A 20,282-nucleotide genomic window follows, 5' to 3' on the forward strand; every position below is an offset into this window, starting at 1 on the left:
TGATTTATAGCTTCACCCCAGTTGCCTCCTTTTCCAACATCCTGTCTACGTCTGAGCAAAGGGCGGCCCCCCTCTACAATGTGTATTCCAGGCGTTAGGATTTGGAATTTTCATTGACGTGAATGTACCGTACAGGAGTATTGCCTGATATATACAATTTTCAAACCGATGCTGTGTGATCCGACATATGTTTTCTTCATAGGCATTTGTAGTAGCAAGAGCGCATTTTTTTCGTTCCACAAAAAACCGTAAAGTGTCCTTAGGTGCACAAGTAGTGAGGGAGCATATATTTAAAATGTTAATCACGTAATAAAATTTGAATATCTAGAAACAGCGGTATTCAGCTTCTGAGAAAGCGGCAACCATCTACTAGGGCCTCTATTTCGAGTTTGCATCGTAATCGAATTGTCGCTATCTCACGTGACCTCCAGTCATCTGATTGGTCGAAACACCAGAACCGGGTGTTGTCACTACAAAACCAGAAAAGGTGGCAACATCCGTTTCCGGCGTTTCGACCAATCAGATGACTCGAGGTCACGTGAGATAGCGACAATTGATAATGACGCAAACTCAGAATACAGCCCTAGAAGCCTTCCAGCCATCAAAATTTGTATTTTTTTGCATGAATACACCAGACAGACGTTTACAGCTCTGTATACTCTTATTTTCACCACAGATTCTTTGTCATTCGACATCCAGTCTTCATCAGGGCACAAAGCGGCAGCCCTCTACAAGGAGCCTTCCAGCCATAGAATATATCATTACCATATACATAGACATATGAGACAGGAGATCAACGACTGATAATATATATAGTGGACAGGAGTGCAACACCTGATAATATACTAAATGCTTTGTCGTTCAGTATCCACTCCGTGCCTGGGCAGAAAGCGGCAGCTGTCTACAAGGAGTCATTCAGGAAATAGAATTTTGCATTCTCACCTAAAAGGCAGAAAGGCGCAGGGTAGTGAAAGATTAGAAAGGGAAGACAGGTAGCGCTACGTGTGTTAACTTCCCTTTGTAGTCTTTGCCTACATTTCACTGTTCAGGTATCTGATATATACTAGTTTAAACACCCATGCCTCGTCGCCCGACATCCAGTCTGCGTCTGCAGACAGTGGCAGCGCTCTACAGGGTGCTTTCGAGCTGATAAAAACTGGTGTCTATTTTTTCATGGATGTATCAGACCGGAGTTGAATGCCCTATATACACTTAGTTTCAGCACCGATATTTCGCTGTCCAATATCCAGTGCGTCTTAGCAGGAAGCAGCGGCCCTTGATAAGGATTCTTCCAGCCATTAAGGTTCGGCATTTTCATCTCTATGGAGGCATGAGACAGGAGGTCAATGTCTGATAGCATAGTTAGTTTTAACCAGCGATGCTTCGTAGTCCAAATTCCAATCTTTGCCTGAGCAGAAATTTGCAGTTGTCTAAAAGGAGCATTTCAGCGATTATAATTTTGCATTTTCAACTACATAAATATATCAGACAGGAGTGGAAAAAGCCTGATATAAACATGAAGTGCACTTCGGGGGCTAATAAGATCATCACAAGACAGAACAGCGCAGATTAGACAAGTTCTAAAAACGGATGATGACACACGTAGTACGACTTGCATCTTCTCTTTGTAGTCCTTTTCTAGCCTGCACTTTTCTGCGTTCGGATATATAATAGTTGCCTGATGCTTTATCGTCTAACATCCAGTCTGTCGGAGCAGAAAGCAGCAGCCATGCACAAAAAGTCTTCCAGCCATCAGTATTTTGCATTTCCTTCTACAGTGACATATCAGATAGGGATGCGATGCCAAATATATAATTGAGTAAAACCTCTCAGGCTTATTGGCAAGGCAGAACAGCGCAGGCTTGCTTAAGACTAGAGAGACAAGGCGAGACAGGTAGTGCTACTTGATTCGTATTCCCTTTTTACTATTTATTCGGCCTGCACTGGTTCTGCCTTCCGATATAGTTTGAGCACTGATGCTTCTTCATCCAGTATCCACTCAGCGCCTGAGCACCAAACTGTCGCCTTCTACAAAGAGCCTTCCAGGCAGTAAATTTGGATTCTATATTTCTGTGCATACCTCAGACAGGAGTTTAATGCATTATATACATTAAGAATCACCAAAGATGCTTCGCCGTCCTACATCCACTCTGTGCCTGAGCAGAAAGCGGCAGCCTTCTACAAGAAACCTTTACCCATCATAATTTAGCTTTATCATCTACGCAGCAGTTATATTGGACAATAGTGCTATGCCTAATACATACCTAGTTTACCACTGATACTTCGTTTCCGACATCTGCACTGTGCCTGAGCAGAAAGCGGAAGCGCTCAACGAGCTTTCCAGCCACTAGAATTTGCTCTTTTCATCTACATGATTTTAACAGAGAGGAGTTTAATGCCTGCTTTGCACTTAGTTTAACATCGGTCCTCAGTCGTCCGACATCTGTTCTCTGTGTAGGTTGTGGTTGCAGCTGCGCACTTGTTGTGGCTGGTGCGGAGTTTTTCTTTGCCTCTGCAAAAGCCTCCTACACAAGTTCCAATGAAATGTGTGGTGTCATTTGCAAGTAGACAGGCTTCAGAAAAACAATCTAGAATACTTTTAGAATATTAAGCATATGCGAAAATCAGTCCCTGGAATAAGTGGTAGTCTGCGTCTGACCAGAAACCGGCCGCCCTCTAAAGGAGCCTTAGAACCATCAAAATTTGTATCTTTATGGACATGAATATATCAAAAAGAAATTAATACCGATGATTCTTCTTCGGACATCCAATCTATTTCAGGAGAAAGCAGCAGTTCACAACAAGAAGCCTTACGGCCGTTAGAATTTCACATTTTCTATTTACATGACTATTGAGTCAGGAGTGGGATGACTACTATATACTTAGTTTCACCACCGGTGCTCCATTGTCCAACATCCATTTTGTGCCTGAACAGAAAGCGAAGCCCTCTACAAACAGCCTTATAAACAAAAATTCGTTTCCGACATTTCCGCTGCAGCATCGGCACCATGTTTAATTGTTGCGTAGTCTTCATGCAGTTCTTTGGCTGTGTTGCTGACCCTGGCACCAGCTGCGACACTTGGCCCGGCACCGTTTCTGTCTTCATACCTTCGCTCCTGGACTGACGCATGGAATCAAGTAATGCTTGCCATTTACAAGCTCTATCGCTCTCTTGACTCAAAGCCTCGGCGTGTCCTACTTCAGGTTTCCGCACGCCAGCCATCTTGGTGATGCTTTACTTCTTCCGCCAATTATCAACAGCTGCCGAACTGTGAGGTCAGTCGCGAAGAGTATATATACCAAGCACATGCATCCATCCTTCAGTGGCCAAGATTGCACCTGCATCGCACGATATTTATTCGTTGCGTACTCTTCTTGCAGTTAGATTATTGTTTATTGCATTCGGTCTGATTGTTTTTTTGCTGCTGCTCCCTTGCCAACATTTCGTTTCCCGGTACGGATTGGGTTATAATGCGCATGTCTCCACCTCCTGAGCGGTGACGTGCAATTCAATCCTTGTGACCCTAAATCCTCGCCAAATTCAGGCAGTTTGATTAAGCGCAATCAGTTAGGTAGTGGTCCAGCAATCCGTTCTGGGACTGAAGCGACTATCGCTCGCGGGAAGGCTTCTGGTCAACCTTGTCCTGGTATGCACCATGACAAGGTCTAGTTGAAATGTGCACGCAACTTTTGCCCGGGCAGAATCATTTGGGCAGTGACTTCGCGGACATTAAAGCATTTCAAGTACCAACAGCTAAGCGTTTTGATGCCTTGGAGGCGCGAGTGACTACGCTTGAATCATTCCTTGCACCAAGTGACTCAAACGTAATTAGTGATTTATATGCTGAAATGGCTTGTATGTTCCGCAAAGCGTGAGTATTGCGGAAGGTCCGAGGTTTCTTTATTCACTAATAACTTGAAAATAGATGTCCCCCGTATTGAATTTTATCACCGGCCTGGTAAAGCTTACACAGATTAATCTCGACCATTTTTTAGTAAACTTCTGGATTTCAATGACAAGACTGAGGTGTAAAAACCTATCAAAACTTGAGGGCAGAAAATTTTCTTTTACGGAGGACCTATTTCTGAGGATTCGCTTCATTCGAAAGAAACTTCAGGATGCCTCAGCCCCTTTTCGCAACGAATGTTGCTCTGCGAAGCTATGGTACGGTTGTGCTGTCATTGAAAAAGTCGGTTACGACTAGGATAACATTTCAAATCTGCGGTTATGGTACCTGCGCATTCCCTTCTTTCTTGATCATTTTTTTCCGCGACTGCTGCTTTTCCAACTCCTTGATATCATCTTGGACATTTTGATAGCCTTGTGGTCCTCAATAATAAAGCTCAAAGCATCGGTAAATAATTTCCAGTTTTTTCCCTTATCTCTCTCCCTTCACCCCATGTCATTGGCATTACTGAGGCTTGGCTGCATAGCACCATTTGTGATTGTGAATTCTCTCCAACCGGTTACACTGATGTCCGCTTGAACAGGACTTCACCCTCTTGAGGTCGAGTACACTTGTCCGGTCCGATCTATGAGTCTCAGATTTACACTCTCTTGAAACAGAACCTTAGTGGCTAAAACATTAGAAATTAGTCATATCATCATTAGCATTATATATGGTCCACCCGACTCTTCTATTGTTGTCCTTTTTGCTGTATCTGACTTCATTAGAAAGCTCAATATTGCTGCATATAGTTTAATTTGCATGGGCGACTTTAATGCTCCTGGTATCACTGACCATCTGTGTGAACTTTCGGTGGTGCCAAAGCTATTTGTAAAAAGCTAATAAATATTTCCTTGTATTTTGGACTTAGAAGCTCTTTTCTAGTGCCTCTAGCTAAACTTCTGTTCTCGATCACGTATCTTTTATTGCTGACCTGGTAGAAAATCTATTTCGTTGCGAAACAGCTGACAGCGTATCAGACCACAAAGGTGTCTCATTTTACTTCCCTTATCCGGTTTCCAGGTCACTCTATACATTTACTAGCTTCCATGATTTCACCCGCAACGAAGACACTACACTTACTGACGTACTTGCTGAACATTTCGATTTGTTCAGTGCATTGCCAGGAAGCCATGAGGCAAAATTTTCTTGTTGATTACTTTGAGCATCTTGTAAAATCATGCGTCCACCGTTTCATTCCTATGAAGACAACAAAAAATACTAACATCCATTGGGTTACTCATGATATCTTGCATCTGTCACGACGCGTTCGCAGGCTCAGACGTTCAACAAATGTAAGGATAATATCACCTTAGATGGATATCTCAATGCAATAACGAGAATAATGTTCAATTACGTTCAGCCAAAGGTTTGTGTTTTCGTATTCATCTGCATGTTGAATTGAAAAGTAACCCCTGAAATTTTAGGTCTTCAATTCCTCCCAGTGATACTTCATCTACCTCGTTTAAAATAGGAAACAGTGATGGTAGAGACCCGACCGCAGTCTCGAATGCGTTTAATACCGTATTTGTTACCGATATCAACCTGCTCCCACTGGTTGCCGATAGACGTTTTTCTTACATCAGCAACCTACACTGTTTTTATGTTTGGTTTTTCTTATATCGATCTTTCCAGTTTTGATGTATGGATGCGAGAGTTGGACTGTGAAGAGGGCTGACCACCGCCGAAGAATTGATGCGTTTGAATTGTGGTGCAGGGCGGAGGCTTTTGATGGTTCCTTGGACTGCCAGAGGATCAAATCAGTCGATACTGTCGACCATAAACCCTGACTGCTCATTGGAGGATCAAATTCTAAAGTTAAAGCTCAGCTACTTTGGTCATCTGATGAGAAAGAGGAGTCGCTGGGGAAAGATTTGATGTTCAGAAAGGTTGAGTGTCGCCGGAGAAGGGGTTGGCAGCGAATGCGATGGTTAGATGGTATCCTCGAGGCGCTGCAGATGAAGTTATGTGATGTTAGGAAGATACTGAGAGACCGGAAAGACTGGCGTGACATGGTCTATAGAGGCACGAATAGTCGGACACGACTGAACGACTGAACTGAACTGATACCGGAGATTACTGATACCGAAACATGCAGTTCTACATTTTATATATTATCGTAAACTTTGAAGGCCTCGCCTTCAGAAAGGGGTTTGTAAGCTATGGTCTTGCCCGACGAGTGACAATTAATTCCAGTCTCTTTTGTAAAACACCGGTTTATTTCCGGATAAACGGAAAAACATTAAAAAAGGGACATCAAACAAAAGAAACGCCACTGCGCTAGAGACATGCTGTCGACGCGAACGACAATGCACTGACAACGTTAAACCCAAATGAGTGTGAGGGCTTCACTGCGGCAAACACAACACGCTGCGGCGCGAATAGGGCGAGCGACTGGGCCAATGCACTAGCTGCGGCACAACAGATATTGCTCCTCGCGTGGCAGCCACTCACGCGAATACGCCTAGGCCGTTTCTGCAGGCACTCCTTCCATCTTTGTGTCGCCGGTCTTCTTTCCATCGTCCGTGCACACCCCGTTGTACCGTGACGCTCGCAGGCAGCCCCGCGCTGGCCTCCCCGGCGGGGCGAAAGGCCTCGCGTCTTGTTTCCGACGCGCTTATCTAACATCTTCTTTTCGTTGCTAACATTACGCCCCCAAGATTAGCTGCGCGCTCATGCGCACTCGCACTGCCCACGCAAACAATACAAATAGGAAAACGCGTGCGTGGTTTAAAACACTTCAAAGGGCTGCGGAGCCCCAAACTCCCCCCCCCCCACCTCTTTCAGGACAGGACACCTCCCGAGGCGTCAAACAACGAAAGAAAAGGAACGGGGAGGGATACAGAACAATGCTGGTGCTGACTAGGTGACCGCTTGAGGGCATCCGCTGGGTTGGAGACATTCATCGGACGATGTTCCAGGTGGCTCACATCTGGTAGACCGAGTGCCTCTACATACTTTTCGCCCGCTCGTAATACTTTCTGAGGTCGGCGACGTTGACTGGTCCGGTCTCCCGACCACCCTGCACATAAGGAAGCATGTACGCGAGCCGTGAAAGACGCTTTATTACCACGAAAGGGCCAGTCCAACGAGGAACGAGAGAAGCGGCAAACCCTTTTGAAGCATCACTTAGTGGGTGCAAGCGGCGGAGTAGTTTAGCCCCAACCTCGAACTGCAAAGGACGCCTGCCCTTGTTGTACTGGCCACAGTGCTCCATGCGGGTATGGTGAAAGTTCTCCCTGGCCTTCTCCAGTGTTCCAGCGAGACAACTGGAGAGGTTCTCGTTTAATCTGGAATAACTGGGAGTCTCTGGTTCAGAGTCATGGGTAAGGGCATGTTCAATAGGGAATCGAAGCTCACGACCAAGAAGTATAGCTGCCGGTATAAAACCAGTCTACTGGTTTTCTGTGGTCCTTGTAGCGAAGGCTATCTCCTGCACACGGGAATCCCAGTCTTTGTGGTAGTCTGTGAAAGCCACAGGCATGGATTTCAGGTTTCGGTTGACCCGTTCCGTTATGTTAGCCGGAGGGTGGTAGGGAGTAGTCTTTTTATACTGTACTCCGAGAGCTTTGCAGGTGTCAGCAAATACCTTGCCCATGAAATACGAGGCATTATCAGTGATAAGCTGCGCCGGGAAGCCGAACATAGTGAATGCGTCAAGGAGCTTATCCCAGATTACTTTACGTCTAGTTTAAGCAGCGGGTATAATTCTACCCATTTAGAAAAGCGGTCAGTGACCACTACCAAGTAGCGGTTTCCTTTCACTGATCTAGGATAAGGGCTCATTACGTCACAGGCAACAATATTCCACGGATAACGGCTGTCCACAAGTTGCAAAAAGCTTGGTGGTTTCCCTCCCCTCGGCTTCGCTGTTTGGCATGTAGGTAAGTACGAATGTATGCCATGAAATCTTTTCTCATGCTGGGCCATGTCACAATACAACACAATTTGTCATATGTTTTCTTACCATCGCTATGACCGGCGAGGCGTGTGTCGTGGTAGCACTCTAAGAAGGCCTTGCGAAGGCTCTTAGGGGCAACGACCCGAAAGAGGGACTCACCACAATCCGAATCGGCAGCAAGTATATACCGCAAGAGTAGGCCATCAGCTGCTTCCAGTAGCTGTCATAGTTGCCTGCTGGTACTGTGCTGGGCCTGCTCAGACACTGATGTACCTGGATGCTCTGGTTACCGGTGCGCCGGGCGTCCAGGCGCTGTTGCCTTGAGATTAATTTTCCCTAGGTATCTGCAGGCGCTGCTACAGCCAGGACTGCAGGTGCTGGCTCCCCTTCTCCGGGAAATGGAGCTCTGCTACTTTATTGAAGGTTCCCTTGTGGTATTCCACCCTGCAATGGTATTTTTGGAGCGCAAGAGCCCAGCGGACCAGACGGCCGGCTGGGTTTTGCAACTTTAAGAGCCATAACAGGGCCTGGTGATCTGTCTGAATGGTGAACTCAGCCCCATCCAAATACATGTCAAATTTCTTTAGTGCGAACACTATCTCTACACACTCCTTCTCTGTCACGCTATAGTTGCGCTCTGGTTCCGTGAGGGTACGACTCGCAAAAGCCAAAGGGCAAAGCTTCCCTTGATGCTCCTGGAGCAGTGCCGCACCTATGCCGTACTCACTTGCATCCGTTTGCACCGTGAATGACAGGTATAGGTCGGGAAGCCGTAGGCGTGCTGTATCCGCGATGGCTGTGGACAATGCTCGAAATGATCCATCCTCAGTGTCCGTCCAGGACCAACGGGCCCCTTTTCGAAGGAGCGGATGGAGGGGTCGTACTGGGTCGGCGCAGTTCGGGATGAAGTGTCGGTATAATCCTATCATGCCCCAAAAGCGCTGGAGGCTCTTGACGTCTGCCGGCGGTGGGAACTTCAGTATGGCCTGGAGTTTTTCTTCATCGGGGCGGACTCTGCTTTGCTCCACTATGAAAACAAGGAGGTTGATTCTGTTTGCCACCAACTGGACCTTGCTGGGATTGATGGTGATACCTGCATTCGCTAGATAAATGAGATGGTCTTCTAGACTCTCCGAGAACACTACTACATTATACATGTAGGCCACGGCGTAGTTAAACTTATCGTCTCCGAGCACAGTATCCATTATTCGCTGAAATGTAGCAGGTGAATTACACAAACGAAGGGTAGCCGTACAAACTCGAAAAATCTTCGATGGAAAGTAAAGGCAGTTTTCTCAACTTCCCGACGGCCAATCAGGATCTGCAGAAAGCCTCTGCTGTAGTCAAGAGTAGTGAAAAACTTTGCTGATCCAAGTGAATACATGACCGAGTCAACTGATGGAAAGGGGTAGGAGTCTCGAACTGTTGCGGCCTTTAGCCGCCAATAGTCGACGCACAACCGTGCTGTGCCGTCTTTCTTAGGCATGAGAACAACAGGGAATGCCTAAGGGCTCTTTGAGGGTCTCACCGCACCAGTGGCCATCATTTGGTTGAGGGAACCATCGAATAGTGCTCGCTTGTGGACGCTCACGGGCCTTGGGTTGCACCGTATCGGACGAGCACCACCGCTGTCGATCCTGTGAGTGAGAACGTTTTGGCCTTCCCAGGATGTTCCGTGAACATTGTAGAGAAGGGCCTCAGTGTCCTCTCGATTCTGCATCTTTCGGTTGGTGACCCCCTGAAAGACTTCAAAACAGTGAGAATACCACTTCCAGTGGCGGCGTCCGAATGGATGTTTGTGGCCAGCAACTAGGGCTGCAAAGCACCTGGTTGTGCTGTGAACCTAAAGGCCGCAGTATTCATGCTGTACTGGTAAGTTTGGTTTCGCAAGTTTATCACGATTCTTGCCATGGCTATGAAGCTACGGCCCAATATCACTGGACAGGAAAGGCTGGGAAGGGTTAGGAAGCGCTGTCTAATCTTTCGCCCATTGATAGCGACTGTTAAACGGGCTGTCGACGTTGCGGGCGCTACGTGAGCGGACGCCATACGCAGGTTGGTGCTTACACTCCGCAACCGAAGGTGTTTCGCATCACAGGCGTTTTTGAGTCGATCGCCGAAAACTGAAACTGTAGAACATGTGTCTAAAAGCGCTGGCACTTCTATTCCGGTCACACTCACCGCAACCAGCGGCATATTGTCAAGGGGGTCTCATTACAACGAGATGTTGACGGAACAGCACTCACGTTTTTTCCTGAAGCTTTTTGGTTAATTCCGGTGGCTCCCACGTTTATCTGGGCCTGGTGAGCGGTTCTCGTCTCTGCTTCAGCGGCAGTCGTTTGCGGTTGGATTTTGTGGCAGCAGGGGGGTGCGACAATCAAACTACCCCGCTTTGTGGTGTGCTTCCGGCCCGCGTTGCACGCCGAATTCCGCCAAAGGGACAGGGCTGGCGACGACTTGCACTCAACTCCGTCAATGGGAGGGGGCGGACAACACAAGCTTGCACCCCCAACTCCGTCAAAGGGAGGGGGAGGACAACGACGACTTGCACCGACAGCTCCGTCAAAGGAAGGGGGCGGACAACGACGACTTGCACCCACAGCTCCGCGAAAGGGAGAGGGCGGACGGCTTGCACCCACAACTCAGTCAACAGGAAGGGACGGACGACGACTTGCACCCGCAACTCCGTCAGCAGGAGGGGGCGGACGAAGACTTGCACCCACAACTCCGCCAGCAGGAGGGGGCGGACGAAGACTTGAACCCACAACTCTGCCAGCAGGAGGGGGCGGACGAAGACTTGCAACCACAACTCCGCCAGCAGGAGGGGGCGGACGAAGACTTGCAACTACAACTTCATCAGCAGGAGTGGGCGGACGAAGAATTGCACCCACAACTCCGTCAGCAGAAGGGGCGGAGTCTGGCTTGTGATGCCGTGCAGTCGGCTCGCCACCGGAGGATCTGCACCAGGGACTGAGACCTTGTGGAAGTCGCCTGACCCCGTACGACAGCTGCGGGTCGCCCTGCTGCGTGCTACCGATGATCAGAGGCACGCACAGGACGGTTCGAGGCAGGTCTCCGCTGGGGGAGATGGTTTGTAGTCGAGCTCCACCAGGAAAGATGACTCGATGCGGGATGCTTCTATGGCCATATCTTCGCAGTCCAGGAACTGGCGGCGCCGGAGGTATGGCTGGTCGCTTAGATGGCACCGACGTATGGCATGGGCCACCTTCTCTGGTTCCGGAGCTCCACAATCTGCCCGTACATGCAGCTCTTGAAAACTGCGCAACTCGAGAAAACCCTCGCTTTCGCCTTGCGTCCTGGCACAAAGCTCATCCTTGATGCAGATGACGTAGTCAGGCGGCAAAAACTCTTTTCAAAAACGCTGCACAAAGTCCTGTTTTGTTGTAAATTGCGCTGTCTATGCCTCCAGGTTGCTGTGGAACCTATTAAAGCTACAGGAATCGCACGTGTGACCAGAACACTGTCCGAAATTGCTATTGCCATCTGATAGTCATCGAGTTCATGAAGAAAATCGCCAACAGATTTCTTGTTGGCTTATCCTTCAAACTTCGGCACGGGCAAATTCAGCTGTAGATGGTTACCATAATAAAAAAGGAGTGGGCGTTACCGAAACTGGCTTGCTTCGCGTCATTTCTCTGAAATATGTCTTTGATGCAAGTAGTTGGGACAGTAGGCCAATCATTACGCTATCGAAATCCGACGGTTCGCTTCATCTGTCTCCTATTTGCTCATGCATAGAACCCGCCTGAGTGGGAGGTAGAAATTCAGCTGTCAACTGGGCTTTTGCGCCAGGTAAGTTGAGATCATCCACCATAGCTACGCACGAAACATGGAATGTTCTCACTGAAGTTGCGACACTCGCGGGACACACCAAAGCTCGAGCAAAAATCACGTTTGGTGCCCGATGCATCAGCCATGGTCTTGCTACACGCGTGACAAAAAATTCCAGTCTCTTAAAAACCCCCGTTTTTCCGGATAAACGCAAAAACATTCAATAAAAGGGACATCAAACAAAAGAAATGCTACTGTGCTAGAGACATGCTGTCGACTCGCACGACAATACACTGACAACGATAAAACCTAATGAGGGTCACGGCTCACCGCGGCAAACACAACACGTTGAGACGCGAACAGGGCAAGCGACAGGGCCAATGCACTAGCTGCGGCGCAACAGATATTGCTCCTCGCGTGGCAGCCACTCACGTGAATACGCCTAGGCCGTTTCTGCAGGCACTCTTTACATATTCGTGTCGCCGGTCTTCTTTCCTACGTCCGTGCACGCCCCGTTCTCCCTTGACGCTCGCAGGCAGCACCGCGCTGGCCTCCCCGGCGGGGCGAAAGGCCTCGCGCCTTGCTTTCGGCGCGCTTATCTACCATCGTCTCTTCGCTGCTAACATCCCGCCCCCAAGATTAGCTGCTCGCTCATGAGCACTCGCGCTGCCCACGCAAACAAAATACAAATAAGAAAACGCGCGCGGGGTTTAAAACACTTCAAGGGGCTACGGATCCTCACAACTTGAATACAAAGAAATGGACAGGTCAAGGCGATGTTCCTAACGTGTTCCTAGTTCGCTACTCATCGCAGTCATTGAAATATCAGGCAGTAATATTTAAAATGTCCTTACTGTCTTGTACAGTTCTCGTGTCTGGGAAGTTTGAAAAGTGCTACCTCTTTCTAAATCTGGTGACAAATAGCTTTTGTATTACTATACCCTAGTGAAAAATCCCGTATCGCGACAAACGGGGTTGAACCGGTCCTGTATTATCCCGTATAAATTTGATACCGGGGTGACCATTCCTGTATGAAGCTCAAACGGGTTTATATCGGACAGGTCATGTCCGGTATGAATCTCAAATCGGACGGTCCAGTCCGATATAGAGTTAATACAGGGCAGACCATTTCCGGTATGCATCTTATACATGACATCCCAATCCGGTATTGATGTGAAACTGGGCGGACCAGTCCTGTATGAAGCTTAAACGGGTTTATATCGGACAGGTCATGTCCGGTATGAATCTCAATCCGGACGATCCAGTCCGGTATCGAGTTAATACAGGGCAGACCATTTCTCGTATGCACCTTATACACGACATCCCAATTCGGTATGGATATGAAACAGGGCGGACCAGTACTGTATTGAGCTCATATACAGGACAGGTCATGTCCGGTTTAACAGAAACCGGACAAATCCGATATGAATGAAACTGATACGGGACAGAGTATTTCCGCTTCTCAGTACAACTCGGGCGGATCGTGAGGCTCAGCCAGGATGACCACGTCGGAATATGCCTTCACGCTAAATAAGCATGAAACCATACATACTATACGTTAAAACTTTTCTGTATATGTTAAGTACGCGTTGTTTCGTACATACCTAGAAGATTAGAAGCCGTGGATGTGTGCGCTAGCAAGTACATACATGCATCGCATTTTGTTTTTGCGTGTGCAACAGTCGCTGCAGCTTGTACGATCTTGCGGTGCATCTTCATAATCTGCGACTGAAGATCTGCCACCTTCAACGCGAAAGTGCAAGCAAGAACGTAGCGTTTCGTTAGCGCGGATAAAATACGCTCGAGAATAAATGAAACATCGCTGACCATCGAAATATGCACAGGTCAGCCGGACATCGGGAGTCGCTTCCTCGAGTGTTTACGCATGCAAAACACTTGGTCAGAAGTAAATTCATTGACGTCGCGGCTCCGCTGGCAGCAGGTGAAGCTAAAACAAGCAGTATTACAAGTGTTGGTGCACCGCATATATCTATATGTAGCAAAAATTGCATGCGTTCGAAGACGATGAAAAAACACATAAGCACTAGTAAATTGTGACATTCGGAGGTCTGTCTGCAAGACAGCGATACATTGTAAAGATGCGGGACACGGATAACCCTTCGTGATAGCCAGGAAAAAGATGCAGCGTGTTTAAACGGCGATCGTTCAATTGCGACCACAAATTCTACACCCTACAAAAATACACAAACTACAAAAGAGCAATCTCGACTACATAAGTAGATATATAACCACCATCACGGTGTCCTGCCGTGGTGTAGTGGTTAAAGTGCGTGCTTTCCGGCCTGAAAGACTGAAGTTCGAATAACATGTAGTTTTTTTTTCCTTTTCTATTTTCTTTTTGTTTCTTTTTCTTTTTTTCTTTTTCAAATTTAGTAGTGTCATGTATTATTCAGCCTGTATCAATTAACCAGAAACCGGACGAACGCGTCATTTCTGGAACTGATATCGGGCAGAGTATTCCGCTTCTGAACAGAAGCCGGGCCGATCGACGAAGCTCAACCAGAATGACCATGCCGGACACGCCAGCGCACTAAATAAGCATGATACCAAACATGTTATACAACTGTTCTGTATATAAAGGGCGCGCTTCGTTTCCCAAATACCTCGAAAATGCGCCGTCGAAGTGTGCGTTAGCAAGCATCTACGCGCGTCGCGTCGCTTTTGCGCGTACAACAGTCGCTGCAGCTCGTACGATCTTGCGGTGCGTCTTCATATCTGCGACTGAAGATCTGCCGCCTACAACACGAAAGTAGAAGCACGAACGTATCGTTTCGCTAGCGATGACAAAAAACTGTTCGAGAAAAAATAAACAAACATCGCTGACCATCGAAAGACGCGCAGATAGCCGCACACCGCGCGACGCGTTCTCAAATGTTTAGATATTGAAACCGCTCAGTCGGAAGTGTATTTATTCATTGGCATCGATGCTCCGCTGGTAGCACGTGAAGCTAAAACGCCCAGTATTACAAGTATTAGTGCAGCGGATATCTCTATGTAGGAAAACTTACAAGCGTTCGTAGACGATGAAAAACATATCAGCACTAGTAAATTATGATATCTCGAGGTTTGCCGTCAATAAAGCGACGCGTTATAAACATACGCCATATTTGTGAACCCTCGTGATAGTCTGCAAAGATATTCAGCGTGTTTAAAGGGCGATCGGTGAATTACGGCCACAAATTCTACTGCCAAGGAAAATATAAAAGTACGAAAGAGCAAAAGTAGCTACATATACTGAATAATAACCACTGTAACCATAAGCCGTTGTAGAGTAGTGGTTAAGGTGCCCGTCTGAGGAGCATAAGGATCGAGGTTCGATTCCACATTCGGTACTAAACCTTTTTTTTTAATTTTATATATTATTTTAAATGAAGTCGTTTTTTTATATTGTTGCATGCTTTTTCCACCCTGGCGACGCGTTTCTTTCCGGAAACGAGGGCCATCAACCATACAGGCCATTCCCGTATCAGAGCTCCGCGCGGTTTCATTCCGGACTTTTAGGGCAGTACAGGAATTTGCTGAAATAGCCCCCAATCCTGTATCCCAGATCCTGTACAGTAAACCTGTATACGATTTCCTGTACGAATTTTATACAGGATTTTTCAGTAGGGTAGGCCGAAATCAAAGACATCACAATCCTGCAAAATGTTGAAACATATAATTCATAAGCACATCACGCCATTTTAAAATGTAAATTTGCTCTCTAACAGGCTGCACAAGTTCAGACGTGGTTTTAGTACAGTAACACGGCTCAATTCACGCATTACATTTCTCTTAACCTTTGTCTTGATAAACAGGTTGATGCCACTTATATTGATTTCGCAAAAACATTATATACTGTATTTAATTTTAAACGTTAAGCTAAACTTAGTGCTATACTAATTAGCCCTCAACTAGTTAACAGGATTTCCAGTCTCCAATCACATCGCTCCCAGTTCATTTCTTACAAGTTACAAAGGCTCCATCTCAGGCCATTAGTTTTTAATATAAATAAATGATTTGGCGAGTAACATTTCTTCTAACATTCGCTCTTACGCAAATGACCGCGTTTCATATGATGTGAATAATAAATATAACGATCATTTTCACTTGCAAGAATTGTTTGGTTGGTTTTGTACTTGTTGCTATACATGGCAGATGAGGTTTACATTTGATTAAATTGTTTTGCTGTCTGCCTTAAGACCATCGACAATAGTTACTCATTACAGGGTCATACCTAAGTAGTGTGTCCCAGTATGTATACTTTGGTCCTTTTCACGCATACCTTATCTTTTAATAATCACATTCCTTACGTCTGTAACAAAGGAGTTAAAAAGTTACGCTTGATGTGCCGTTCATTAACTAACTCAATTAAAGGCATAAAGCTACTGATTTATAAATTACTATTTCGTCTAGTTTTAGAATATGCTTCTTAGTGTGAAATCCGTATAAACAATCGCAAGCTAATACGTTGGAGGCTATCCTAATAATGCAGTGCGTTTAATTTTTCGCCGTTGTGGCTGCTATTTCGCACCCTCGTCGGCACTTCCCTCCCTGAAACTAACAACGCTTTCTGCATGTCGCGGCATCGAATCGTTAACATTGTGTGTTGCTTATTCAATTCTTCAGACACGATCTCGTCCAATCACTGTAGTTTTGCTGCATAAACATCAAGCAGAAGTCATCACGGACTTAACTTGACATCTTTTTACGGACTTAATAACGTGTTCAAAATCGGGTTTTTTATTGCGAAAGCAATACTACTCTAGGTTTCGAGCCTTCAGCGTGGAGCGGCCGCACCCACGTGACACTCTAACGTCACACCCTACGTGACACTAGGGTGAGAGCTGGGCTACCAACTCAAGCGATCGGCGTAGCGCGGTCGCAGCCACGGCACAGCGCGTGACGTCACAACCCATATGATACAAAAGCGGTCAACGTGGCGTGCTAGAGGCGCAGCTGGTGCTCACGTGATACATGACGTCAGGCACATTCATACGGCTTGGTTAAAGCAGGGCTTCCAGTAGCTGCCACCTTGGATTTCTCGTTTCACATGGGACGGTTGTCAGAATCAGCCTGTTAGCAACCTGGCGTTCACATTACCCCCATAGGCCACTAAGGCACGCTCATACGGGTTGGTTAAAGCGGAGCTTTATATGTGGGCTGAGCAAGAAGAAAAAGGAAAGAAGAACGCTCGGTCACCCGTAGCTAATGCGTTCGCTCAATGTTTGGTTCAGAAGCATCGATTACTTGTCATTGCTTTCCAAGCACCATTTATTCCTACCATTTATTCCTGGAATGGATTAACTGGGAACATTCGCTTCTTGGATCTAGACTGTTTTGTAGCAGGCATTCAAGAGGCATAAACATTTGTATACATACCTGTAATCCTCCATTGAACATGTACTCCAATCGTGTTCCTACTTCTGTTCTTAACTGCGCATTGTAAAGTATTTATTTTAGTAGTGGCTTCAACCATTTCAATCTTCAAGCATTGATGACCATAATATGTTTCATGCATATATGTTTAAAGGACCCACTCCTGCTATAGTGATCTATTGTGCAGCAGAATGTGTAAATAAATAAAATTATTTTTCTTCAGCGAGATGATACTAGACAGGAGTGAAGGCCTGATGCATACTTAAATAACATATATCGAGCTAATCGCTCAATCACAGGGCAGAACAGCGCTGGCTAGAAAGGATCGGAAAGGGAAGACGAGCCATGTAGCAGTCCGCGTCCGGTCTTCATTTCTAGACCTTGTCTAGCCTGTACTATTCTGCCTTCTAATGTATACTATTTTCACCATCGCAGTCCTCCGACATCCAGTCTGCGCTTAGCAGAAAGCGGCAGCGCTCTACAAGGTGTATTCCAGCCATCACGTTTTGCCATTTTCATCTACGTGGATGTATCAGACAGGATGCAATTGCTGATATATAGTGTAAATGACTGAAGCAGAGAAGCGGCCTTCCGCTCGAATGCCTAGCCTTTCGTCCGACTTCCTCGCCTTTCTCTGGTCCGCCCCTGCGATATTAACTTCATCTTCTGCTGAACGTATACAATTTTTTAAGAAGCTTTTCTGGCAGAACTTTGCAACAGATGTTGAGTGCGTAGGCTGTCGCTCGGGTGTGATCGCCCTAGTCTGCCTCACATTTTTTGTTGTTCATGCAGAAGGGACCGAGTCATGAGTACATGGCCTGATTCGTCCGCTCGGCGAGACCATTCACTTGGGGGCTGTACGCCAATACAAAGTGGTGCTGAAATCCTACCCGGCGCAGTAGGTACGGACGTCGCGACTACGAAAGGTGGTCGACCGGTGCGACATAAGTTTTCGGAGAAGCACGTCCTATCTCCTCTCCGCCGTCCTGTCTCCTCCGTGCCAGCCAGACACGGGCTGGCTCGTGCCAGCCCGTGCCGGGGAAACTAGAAACAGCGACATCCGGGGGTACGGCCGCTGTTCATCACACTTCCTAACATCCTCCACAGACGCCCCGTACTACCGCTGCTACTCTGCCAACGCTCTTCGCCGATACCTAAAGCGGTCGCGCCGAACTGCCAATGTGTGGTGACGCCCATGCAGTAAGTGCCCTTGTGGATGCATGCGCCGATTTCTCAGTTATGATTCGGATACTGGCTATTTAACTAAAAAAAACTCACGACGCTTGTACACGGGCAGCATATTAGCATAACAGGTGGTTAATCTGTCACGACGGTGTGAAACCGCACTGCTCAAATTGGAATCCGCGAGGCTACGTTTCCAGCATGCTTCGTTGCTCTGTGGGAGCGCTTCAGGCAAGTTATTCTAGGGATTGATTTTCTTCGAGATTATAAACCAGTTATTCTCCTCAAGCTTCTAGTCTCTTTTTTACTGCTCGAGCGCTCCCGACCAAAAATGACGGATGATCCGTTCCGGCACTGACCACCACGATAACGATGTCCGCCTAACTCCTTGAGTGAACAAATCAGTCTTGGTTGTAACGACACACACACTGCTCAAGGTATTGCGGAACACTCTACGAACAGAAGGAGTGCTAGAACTCACTTTGGAGGAGTTTTCGCATCCCATATACGACTCCTTTTTCCAGGGTTAAAGACATCTCTCTAGCCATAGAGTGATCCGACTCCACGCATGGAGTACTGTACTACTCCTGAGGCACTCCTCCGAAAGGAGTAACACTACCCATTGTAGCAGAGTCGTAAAACTATTCCAGAAGTAGTTAAAAGAATCTACTGATTATAGTGATTATAGTGCCTGCACTCCTTGAAGCAGAGTTAGCACCCATTTTATTTTACTCCTGGTGAAACGTCATGGCCTGTTTGCGTACCCTACCATTTTTTTTTTATTTCACGTCTGCAAAACTAGTTCCAGCCATATGCTTTGCAGGACTCACCTTGGTCATACCTTCCTCTGTAAAATAGTGCACAGTATTTACACTATGCAATGTTCACTGGTGAATGAACAAATTTTGCTTCAGTGTAGAAACTTGAAAATGATTTGTGACCAAATTTTTTTTCTACGCTTCTTGCAGCATACACACAACAGTCAGTGATGTGAAATCAGTGCTTCAAAAAATAGGGACGCAAAAGTACACGGATGACAACTTTTATTTTTATTCTCACGGTTGCTGTTGGTGCCAGCAATGCATTTAAATGTGCTCTGTGAGGTTTAGACCCATCAGTGTTTTGAACACCACAGCCTAATTGGCATTAGATGTCCAGAACACTGCTAAAAGCCGAGTGAACCTGTGGCTTGACCACCGTGGCTTGACCCCACCGCAGCTTGCTAAGCCTATTGACGCTGCTCAATATATTCTTCCATTCTCCAGGTGCCTGCATATATGAATAAAAACAATGCAAGTGAGGTTAAAGCAAACTATTTTAAGCAAGTTAACATAATTTTAATCTCAAGCTTTTAATTTTAACCTATAGGTAATGCAACAAAAATATTGGTGTGCAGGACAAGGGATCGCCACCTAGGTATGCCCTAGGAAGTGGCACATCATAACCAAGTGTAGATTTTTCATTTCAAATCATTAAACAGAGCTTGTGATATTCTACAGAAAGCCATATACCTAATTTAATCTGCCTCTGCCAATTTGCTATACCTCAAGTGAGAATAGCACTATGTTAGTCCCCTGAGAGGCTAAACTCAAGACTGGTCTTCAGTGGACCGTTTGCTGCCCGAGAATCGGCTTTGGATGTAGAACACATGCAGCTGTACTGGCGAACATCCACTCTTTCTGGAGTATACTGCGGCCGCTTTTTCAGAGTGGCATCCATCTATGTTGACTAAATATCATCTCAGGCAGAGCGAATCTTGGGCCCACTGCTGGTATGGTTTTCGCAATGTCCGGGCCAATGTACGACCAGTCGTTACCGACGTAGTACCAACACTGGGCACGATGTTCGTACTGCTTGGGAATAATGAATCCTTGACTTTAATTATATTTAGAAGCCAGGTGAAGAAGGTTTTGGTGTAAAATATCCGGAAAGGTTATAAATGCACGTTCGGCATGCTAACTGCTCCAGAGCCAGGCAAGTTTCAGCGATATAGTGAAAAAAGTTATGAAGCAGATATTGCAGTTTCTTGTTTTTCATTCCATCCATGGGCTACACTGATTTCTGAGACAGTCATTGCTACA

At 46.5% G+C, this 20,282-nt stretch overlaps 1 protein-coding gene across 1 annotated transcript in view; it reads right to left on the minus strand.

Annotated features, from left to right (window-relative positions):
- Window positions 1–6,897: 6,897 nt before the first annotated feature.
- The window catches only part of LOC146179725 (uncharacterized), a 73,861-nt gene continuing 60,476 nt past the window's right edge, over window positions 6,898–20,282 (minus strand). The window contains exons 4-7 of the mRNA XM_084580258.1: window positions 10,903–11,100; window positions 10,736–10,806; window positions 9,377–9,586; window positions 6,898–6,969 (exon numbers count right to left, since the gene is read on the minus strand). Of these exons, the coding sequence (XP_084436384.1) occupies window positions 6,898–6,969; window positions 9,377–9,586; window positions 10,736–10,806; window positions 10,903–11,100 (551 nt within the window). The remainder of the gene's footprint in view (window positions 6,970–9,376; window positions 9,587–10,735; window positions 10,807–10,902; window positions 11,101–20,282) is intronic.

The sequence above is a fragment of the Amblyomma maculatum genome, chromosome 9, assembly GCF_055883805.1.
Source record: "Amblyomma maculatum isolate TAMU_Amacu chromosome 9, ASM5588380v1, whole genome shotgun sequence".
Taxonomy (NCBI): Eukaryota; Metazoa; Arthropoda; class Arachnida; order Ixodida; family Ixodidae; genus Amblyomma; species Amblyomma maculatum.